Below are 10322 nucleotides of genomic sequence, written 5' to 3' on the forward strand. Positions count from 1 at the left end.
CTGCAATCCTGTCCAATCTCTGACCTTCAGTTAGGATCAAAGGTTGAATAAAAGCCAATACATTTGCAGCGTCATGCAGCGCATATATGATGTAATTTATGTGTTCAATAATAACACTATCCTTACATGTACCCTCTGAGGACCTGTGAAATGGAATTGTGTTTAGATGGAAATTAGGGAGGAGTGGGTATGCAGGAGGTCAGAGGAATTTAGCAACATATTTGCGATTTTTTTCAACATGTATCAGAAGAATGTCTAGCCTTACTCACTCGGGAAATATCTTATTTTTAATTATACCAGAATCATAAGACATATGATCAGCCATGATTAGCTATATTTTCATTATCACATTCTCTGTTTTTGAAAGTTAAATATCCCCATTTGAAATTCTCTGAATATCTTCTACCGCCCATAACCGGTCATCCCCCTGTATCAGTTCCCCATGACTTCCACCATACAGGAAATCTCATTTTTTCCCTCATACAGCTAGCTGTGCCATCAAGCAGTTTTAAATACTGTCCAATATCGACCAAGGTGATGAGATCATACTGACCTGATGTGTAATTACAGGGTCATAAGAGCCAATCACCATCCTGCTTCATAAGAGCCATCCAACAGACCACCCAATAGGCCCACAGACAAACCAGAACTCACTCATTACCAACCCTTCACAGCTGCAGGTCTCACAATCCAAAACGGAGAGGATTTTGCCACTGGCTGCCGAATGATGTAACGTCTTTTTTTATCTATTATTACAACCTGCAACATCAATGGACCAGAGTTTACAACCTAATGCCACTGTCTGGAGTGATTTCTGCTGTTAAACCACGTCAGAGTTAGTCAGTGTAAAAGATGGAGTGTGTATTCCCACACGTTGAGGAAGCACGAGCGTGTCTGTGTGTGGGGGGTCCACCCTTGGTCATGCGCAGTGTTGCGCCACGTTAATCTTTGTATTGCTAATTACTTAAGTAAATGTGAAGCTCAAGTTCCTTGTATTCGGGGACTTCCTTATTATACTGCTAAAGTCATAAGAGCTAAGACACTACAGGCTCTGTGAGCTGAATGACTGATGAAAAGCTAGTGGCTGCTGGCTGTGCTGCTCTTTACCCACCGTGGGCACAGGCCTAGAGGGGGCCTGGACACTAAGTCTCTCCGTCTTCCTCCAGCCTCTCTCCTGAGTTTCCTCTGGTTAAGAATAGGTCATTTAAAAAGTTCCTCCCTGTGTCCATGGCAGTGATCCTTCATTTAACAAGCTCATTATTTCACCTTGTTTTTGTCCCTCATGCTCCTCTCTGCCGCGGCTGCGTTTGCATGAGGCGAGCGGCTGTGGTGGCAGCGATCGGGGGAAGGAAGGAAGCGTTTGATGTGTGTTGGTATCGGAGGAGAGCCGTAGAGAGACAGAGGTCTTTCAGAGGGAAAGGCGGTAATGGAGCCCACTAATGATATGACCTTTGCTTTCATGACTCCCACAATAACACCGACCTGGTTCTACATTGATTAAGATTATGATTACCATGGCGACGCTGAGGAGGTCACGTGTCTTGCTCCACTTTCCTTTTTTATTGCAATTTTTCTATTCTACTGAACCATTTACTTTATGTTCGTATTTTTATATTTGATTATTTCTTATTGTTGTTGCATTTTCGAGAAGGAACCTGCAAGTAAGCATTTCGTTGGACGATGTATACCATGCGTATCCCGTACATACGACTAATAAAACTTGAGACATAAAACATGGATATTCAGGGCCCGTATTGAAAGGATAACCTTGGGAAGCTGAAGGTTGGGGGTGTGGGAATGTAAACTGTTCTCTGAAGGTGTTAGGCAGGAAGGCAATGCATCTGAGGACATCACATAACAATGCATTAATATCCATTATCCACCTTCAATCTGCTCTCAATGTCAGCTACTGTAATGGAAGATAAAAAGATCTGAGAAAATTGTTATTGAATGAAAGGAAGTATATTTCAGCTATGGTATCCATCACAATGAATATGTTAAGTCAATGGGGACTTGCATGCTCAGTTGATTCACCTGGGTTTTGTACTATTGCTGCAATTTGTGACACAGAAATAAAAGACAAATGAATACACTTTTTACTTGCATCACATTGGCGGAGTTTGTGAATTCCTAACTTGTAGAAGCGAATTTGCTGAACCTCATAAGGAAGCAAATTTGAACAATTGATCATTGTTTCACAGCCTGGAGAAAATCAATAGAATAGTTTCTTTAAGGGTGAAATTGCAGTCAAACAGCAACATATATTAGTTTCAACCAAATTCATGGTATAGACATGTTGTTTACGAAACTAAACACACAGTTTTTTACTATAAGGCATTATGATGCTATTCAGGGCATTGCCTAGCACCCAGACTGCATTGGGAACCAGATAAACTAGGGGAAAGAGAGAGAAAATGTATCAGTAAAGGCAAAGATGAATTTCCTTTTTAATGGAAAAATCAGTGAAAGACAGATTTTTATAGCTATCTATTACACATGCATTTACCTATCCACAAAGTCAATTTCATCTAAATTCAATGCAATTCAGAAATTGAATTGCAATCAAGTCAAGAAATTTACTCAACTGCATTCAATTCAACAGACAGAAAGTGAACTTGCATTGAACCCAACAAGGAGCACATTGGAATTACTGATTGTACTAATTTGAGGAGAATCCAGCAAGGGGTAAAGCTGGCTATAATCCCGCACATTAAAGCCACATAATTAAATAGAACACTATTAAACCGTTTCTCTATGGATAAAGCTATGGTTGTGACAGTGAGCAACATCACGGACAAAAGCCTGGTCCCAGATCGGTTTGTGGTGTCTTGCCAACCCCATACAACGTGACAATTACTATACAGTAGGAGTTGGCCAGACATTACAAAGAAATCTGGTACCAGGCTAGTGAGCAGAGCAGTGTGAGTGACAACACAGTGCTCCCGACAAGAACAGCACTTAGCAGGAAGCAGTTATTAGACCTCAGGAGATTTCAATTACTGGGCTGATGGGGTTCCTGATCAATGGTGAAGCATGTATCTAGATGAGATAGTCCAAGAAAGATGCTACTGTGTGTGTGTGTGTGTGTGTGTGTGTGTGTGTGTGTGTGTGCCATTAGAGCCTAGCACTGCTGTGTGTAGTGGAAGTTTTATCTTGGTAATAGTGTGGTGTGTCCTGTTAGATATGCATGTGTTTTATATTCAACAATGTCAACTGACATACAAGATGCACTGAGCCATTATTAGGGTTAGGAGATCAAAAAAGGCTCCGACAGCTGAACAAGATTAGAAAATGTCAAACTGTGTGCCATCACCTCCCTAAACCTGCTACAGAGAAATAAAGAGAATCCCAGACACTACAACAACCAACCCCCCAAGCCCTTCTGCAGTGCATACTAATCTAAAACAACATTGTATCTGGCTGTATGGTTGTATGGTTTTCTCTCAGCCCCTCTGAGACGTATCTAAGTGTTAGAGGAGACAAGGGCCCTGCAGATCTCACCAGTTAAGGGGGGTGGTGGGCCGTGACCCACATCTGGGGCCCCCTCACTCTGCAGGTTCCTATTACTTCCCTCTGTAGATTGGAAGTGACAGGCCACTCAGGCAAAAGTGTCTGAGCCTCTCTCCCATCAGCAGCTGCACAGCCATCCGCCGAGCATCCAGCCTGATTACACATCAACGAGAGAGGGGGACGGGGGATGGGATGGGGGACCCCGGGAAAGGAGATGTCCAGCTGGAGGACACACACTAAACACAACGCCTGTCTGTCCTGTCCCACTGGTTGACTGGCTCAGTCACATCTGCCAATAGACACGTCACCAACTGTCTGTCTGTTTGTCCCTCAGCTCAGACATTCCTCTCTGTGTCGCAGAACCAATCTATCTTTTCTAGCTACCCTGCTAAGAAATCAACCTAGCAAATTGTTCAGACTCCTTACTCACCCCACAACTAGGACCATCAAAACACAACTCATTTACCAACGTTTCATGGTGCTGCAGGTTCATTACTTAAATAGATCTAGATAGCTACCTGTCTCTGTGTCACCCTCTGTGTAAAGCAGCTGGTGTGTAAGGGAGGAGAGGAGAGGAGAGGAGAGGAGAGGAGAGGAGAGGAGAGGAGAGGAGAGGAGAGGAGAGGAGAGGAGAGGAGAGGAGAGGAGAGGAGAGGAGAGGAGGAGAGGAGAGGAGAGGAGAGGAGAGGGAGAGGGGAGGGGAGGGGAGGGGAGGGGAGGGGAGAGTCAGCATCAGGCCTTCTACCTGATATTACAGCAGGAGGAATTCACTCCATTACCTGGGTCTGATGCATCAAAGGACTACCTCTCCTCCTCAACAAGCAATAACTAAACATGTTGTCTTGTTTACTTAAGTGCTCACTCTCTCTCTCTCCCTCCCTTCCTCCCCCTCTCTATCTCCCTCCCTCTCTCTCTTCTTTTCCCAGGTGTGAAGCTAAGAGGAACAGCTCGGCAGTCCAGAGAGGTACGTTGTTTAATACTACTCCTCCTTTCAAACAGAGAGAAAGTGTATGTGTTTTTTTTAATCTAATATGGTGTTGAGTGGCAGTGCAGTTTCTGTGTCTGATAACATCAGTGTAGAGAGGCTGACCTGAGGCCTCCCCCAGTGTGCCAGAGGTGGGCCAGCTCTCTGCAGCCCATGGAGAGTAAAGTAGTCTTGGTTTATGCGAGCTGGAATGGCTCATAGGAGCAGAAGCCTGTCTCTGTAGCATGAGGCAGCTTGATGAACAAGTACAACCCCTGGACAGGATGCTAGTCTATTGCAGGGCCTTACCCCCAATCTATCTCATTAATGCTGAGTGTCAAACAGACTGAGGCGCATTTTTACAGTCTTTGGTATGACTCGGCCGGGGATCGAACTCCCAAACTTCCAGTCTCAGGGCGGACACTCTAACCACAAGGCTACTGAGTTGGTCCAGCCCAGGGAGAGCCTGGGGATAAAGGCTCTGTGGAGGTCTTGGTGTGAGGCTGCAGGAGCGAGAGAGAAAGCGAGAGAGGGCACAGCCAGGGCTCTGACTACTAGATACTGTAATACCAGCCTGGAGATGAGGGGGTTGTGGCAGTGTGTAGCTGTAGGAGAGAGGGGGGGGGGGGGCACATCCAGGGCTCAGACTACCACCTCCTGTAATACCAGCCAGGAGACGAGGGGGTTCAGTGTGAGACTAGGAGGCTTTGAGGCTGCAGGAGAAAGAGCACAGCCACGGCTGGTTGCTATGTCAGGCACGCTCCTTCTGGTTCCTCTCTTTCCTCCCGCTGACCTCAGTTTGCTCTGGTGTCCTGCTCTCAATGGAGATGAGAGACTTCCATTAGTGTGAGTCCTGCATGTGGGTGTCTGATGTGGGCTGGCTACACTGTGGCTGATCCTGCTCCGCTTCCCAACATGAAACGGTCAGGGAACCATTCCTACTACTCCTTCCTCCTTTGGAGGTTTCCCAGGGGATGTCGGTGGGAGTACTGGGCATCTGATCCAATGGATGTCAGATAGGAGATGAGCACAAATTCATGATGGGCTCCCATCACATTATCCGTTGTACAATTAGGATTATACATGCAATCTATTGGCTTTATGGCGCCATAATGGCTTTTAATTTAAATAAAATTTCAAAGTGCATGATAGCCTCAGGCCATTTTACCATGGTAATCTGCCTGTAGATGATTTGAATTTAGATTTCCCATTAAGTGTTTATAAGACATTTATATGACATTAGAGCTCTATTTATTGGTCGTTCACCCAGTCATTTACAGTGTGTGGCATTTCAATCGGAAAGGTTGGAGAGTTGGTCAAGATGTAGAGAAACAGCACCACTAAGTGTTGAGTCTGAGCACTGCAGAAATCAGGAACGTATAGATAAAAAACTATTCCACCAAAGGTTTTTAAAAGAGGGTTGGTGAATTAGTTCACGGAACACTATAAAGAGTGTTTCACTGAATAAACTCATATTCATTTTGAATGCCGGAGAATTTTAAATAATAATCAACACCAAATCAATCAAATGTATTTCTAAAGCATTTTTACATCAGCAGATGTCACTAAGTGCTTATACAGAAAGCCAGCCTAAAACACCAAAGACCAAGCAATGCAGATGTACAAGTCTTGCATACATTTTACATCTGTCAGCGCCATTTGTAAAGTCGATGCGTTATCTTTGTCCATCAGGCGCTGTGTACTCAGGACAGTGAGGGTGTGAGAGTCAGCCCAGGCCAGGACCAGAGACTGGCTGTGGAAGGCCTAACCAGCCCCATCCCCCCCATGCAGTTCCCTGCCTTCCAGTGGACCAGACATTCAGCCACCCCTGGCTCTAGGGAACAGGACATGGGCTCCCTGCGCGTCACCAAGCGCCACAGGAAACTTCTGAAAACCAGCCCTGTGGTTTCTAACAACTCACACAACTCCTCCTCGTCCTCCTCGGGTTCCCCGGACTCTCCTGAGGAGAGCTGGCAATGGCACAGACTGTCCCACATCCAGGAAGCTCGGCGGAGGCTGATGAAGGAGGTCTGTGCTAAGTACAAGAGCAGCATCTCCAGGACCATCACACCTCACCACGTGTCCCGGATCTATGTGGAGGACAAGTACAAGCTGCTGTACTGCGAGGTGGGCCTATTGATGATCTGATTATTGCATATTGATTATTGGACTTTTGATTTTTGCTGTTATATACTGCTATCTATATTTTTACAACTTATTGATTATTGGTGTATTTTTGTCATTGTGACTGTGATCCTGGCTGCAATGATTTGAAAAACCAATGAATAAAGTATTTTTTAAATCTAATCTTATCTCTTTAGGTGCCCAAGGCGGGCTGCTCCAACTGGAAGAGGATCCTCATGGTGCTGTCTGGCCTGGCGTCGTCCACCCACGAGATCAAACACGACGCTGTCCACTACGGTAACCACCTCAAGAGGCTGGACAGCTTCGACCGCCAGGGCATCACGCATCGCCTGGAGACCTACACCAAAGTCCTGTTTGTCCGCGAACCCCTGGAGAGGCTGGTGTCCGCCTTCAGGGACAAGTTTGAGAACCCCAACACCTACTATCATCCTGTATTCGGGAAGCCCATCATCTCCAAGTACAGGGTAAACGCCTCCAAGGTGGCCCTCAGGACAGGCAGCGGAGTGACCTTCCAGGAGTTCATGCAGTATCTGCTGGATGTGCACAGGCCTGTGGGCATGGACATTCACTGGGAGCCTACCAGCCAGCTCTGCAGCCCCTGTCTGCTGGACTACAACTTCATCGGCAAGTTTGAGACCATGGAGGAGGAGGCTAATTTCTTACTACGTAGAACTGGTGCCCCACATAACCTCACCTTCCCCAGTTTTAAAGACAGGAACCCCAAGGCTGAGAGGACTTCAACTCATTTAACCCATCGCTACTTTGCACAGCTCAGCACTTCAGAGAGACAGAGAGCTTATGACTTTTATTACATGGACTACCTTATGTTTAACTACTCCAAACCTTTTAAAGATTTGTATTGATTGACTCTCTAATCTCTGTTTGAGTCCTCAAATCTCCCCTGGCTTTAAGAGGAAGAGCGCACCATAAAAATGACTTCCTTTTACAAGTATTACTAGAAGATCATCACATGAAAACAATGTCTCGGTCAGGCATGTCAATGTGGTCCTGTATTAAATACCGGTGGCTAACAGCAAAACATTGAACTCACAAACAATTTATCACCGCACAGTCAGTGACGTGAAAAGACAGTTCAATGCTTTAAAATGTGTTGCGTGAAGTGGTACCCACCTATCATTTTTTGCACTTAGTGTAGCAAATTCTTTCAAATTCTCCAAAAAGTTATTGACTATGCTGGAGAGTGTGTCTGGACGGTCTTATAGGGGAGCATCCCCCTTAAGTATCCCTAAGTACTGCTTTACCACACCATCCCACTACCCTTTAGAATACACATCCTCATCATTGTCATCAAGGCTTTTTCTGACACTAATATTTAAAAACTGTACAAAGGGCATTCAGATGACTATATATATTTTTCTATGTATTTCTATAATGGATATATTCACTGCTTCTTTGTGGGGATTTTCATTTCTGATATCACTGATTGTTATTTCAGTAATTATATGGTGAGTGTGTGTAGAGAATATCTGACTATATTTAGGCCTCTTGGGTCCCCCTGTACATCAGACCCTGTAAAACACGTGTCAAACTCATTCCATGGAGGGCCAAGTGTCTGCAGGGTTTTGCTCCTCCCTTGTACTTGACTGATCAATGAAGGTCATTGATTAGTTAGGAACTCCCCTCACCTGGTTGTCTAGGTCTTAATTCGACACAAATATAAAGGAAATAACAAAAACCAGCATACAGTCGACCCTCCATGGAATGACTTTGACACCCCTGTTGTAAAACATGATGGTTAACACATGGACACGTAGAAATTCCACTCCAATCTTTCCCTAATTACCCAATATGCCCCTGCAGTGAAATATCACTGCAGTGTTAGAGAGCAGAACACTGACACCATCTCTTATACTGACACTGACAAAGTCGCAAAGCAGCTTATCCTACCCATCTCTCTGTGTGTGTGTGTGTGTGTGTGTGTGTGTGTGTGTGTGTGTGTGTTGTGTGCGTGCGTGCGTGCGTGCGTGCGTGCGTGCGTGCGTGACAGAGAGCGAGACATGTGTGAGAGAGAACAACTGGAGCTGCTGCTTTGATCTATTTTCATGGCTCTGAGGAGGAGTGAGCCCTGGCCCACAGCCCAGACACACTCAGACCTGCTACCGTAGGTCCCACACAAGATAGACAACTGTGAGGACAGCTTTACGATGAGATCTCTCAACAGGGTAACAACTTACACAACCCATAATAACACATAATCTACTGTCCCACAAACTGTACAGGCTATGGGTTGTAGGATCTGTGTGAGAAAGCTAGTGTTCAGAGAAGCCAGCAATTGGAGCAGTATTTCAAAATATCCTCTTTTACCTCCTATGAACAACACTAATTTATATCTCCACAGTAGAGTACCACAGCTATTCTGCACAGTGGGAAGGCAGGGAGAGGCAAGCACACTTGGGGCCAATCAAACACAGTTTCCTGGATTGGTCAGAAACATGACTCTTCCCTGGCTGCTAGAACGCTGGGTTGGTTGGCTTTGTGAAATCCATCTGTAACACAGTGTTATAGTGTAACAGAAAGAAACTCAATTGCATATGCTGTTGTGTTGTGAAGTCAGGTCATATTATCGACTTGTCCCTGAATCGTGGTTGCTGCTTTTAACTGAATAGGCCTCTAATAAGTAAGTAGAATGATCCTCATATTCAATTGTGTTCTACTCTGCAGCTCTAGTCCGAATGAATACCCCAGACAAGCCAGGGGGGTGTCTAAAAGGAAACAGCACAGGGGGAGATGCCTTTCTCTATGTGACCAATTACAAAGAAATGCACATTATTTGAATTATATATAGACACTATATTGAGATTTTAATATATTTTTTAAGAAGAAACAGAAAGAGATTACATATTTATGATGGCAAATATTATAGGATTATGTCAATGTAGTGTGTTGGCTTTTGCAGTTCCAAAATCTATATGTTGTTTAGATGGTAGTCTGATTCTATATAGTTAGCCAGACTCTGTTCCAAAGCTAAATAGCATAATATAGGTGTTACTTTAACCTACAAAATGCTCCCTCACTCACCAACCCTGTTCTATGGGGTTTCTTGGAAATGTAAGTATGTGGGTCTATGGGTACAACACAGATATATCAAAACTATTTACGGTAACAAGTGAATGTATAACTGTTTTATCGTTGGTGCAAAAGTGTATAAATACCTGTACATGGTCTGGAACCCTTTGCCTTATTTTACACTGCCAATCAAAAGGTGTATTTCAGGAAGACATTCTGCAGGTGGTTGGAGTGTCTACTAATAAACTGTCTTTAGCATTTTCACAATGCTGCTTCTTTTTCATGCTTAACACTCTCAACAAACCATTAAAATGTTATTGTCTCCAACAGTTTCCGCATTTGGAAACAGTCAATAAGACACACTCAAACCAAAGTTGTGCACCCCTGGTTTACATATACTCTTTATTTTGTCTTTCCAAAATATACCTATTCCAACATCCATTGGAAGTATACTCAATTCATAGGCGAGGAAAGAAGGCCTAGATACTCTTCCCCAGTCCACAAGAAATGTTATCTTGAAGGAGTAGGTATATGGGTCCTGTGAATGTAATCAGGGCCGGACTACTGCATTTGGGGCCCTTGGGCCATCGACTTCCTTTTTTAGCAGTTTTACATTTTCTGCCATGGGGCTGAGAGAAAATGTTCTGTTTCAAAATACATTTCAAGCTATTCTACA

The 10322-nt window shown here is 44.4% G+C and overlaps 1 protein-coding gene across 1 annotated transcript in view; it reads left to right on the forward strand.

Annotated features, from left to right (window-relative positions):
- LOC106562373 (carbohydrate sulfotransferase 8) overlaps positions 1-9809 on the forward strand; it is a 199686-nt gene extending 189877 nt beyond the window's left edge. The window contains exons 3-5 of the mRNA XM_045689291.2: positions 4437-4474; positions 6167-6601; positions 6796-9809. Coding sequence (XP_045545247.1) covers positions 4437-4474; positions 6167-6601; positions 6796-7482 — 1160 coding nt within the window. The 3' untranslated portion in view covers positions 7483-9809. The remainder of the gene's footprint in view (positions 1-4436; positions 4475-6166; positions 6602-6795) is intronic.
- The last annotated feature ends 513 nt before the right edge of the window (positions 9810-10322 follow it).

The sequence above is a fragment of the Salmo salar genome, chromosome 11 (assembly GCF_965601325.2).
Source record: "Salmo salar chromosome 11, fSalSal1, whole genome shotgun sequence".
Lineage (NCBI taxonomy): Eukaryota > Metazoa > Chordata > Actinopteri > Salmoniformes > Salmonidae > Salmo > Salmo salar.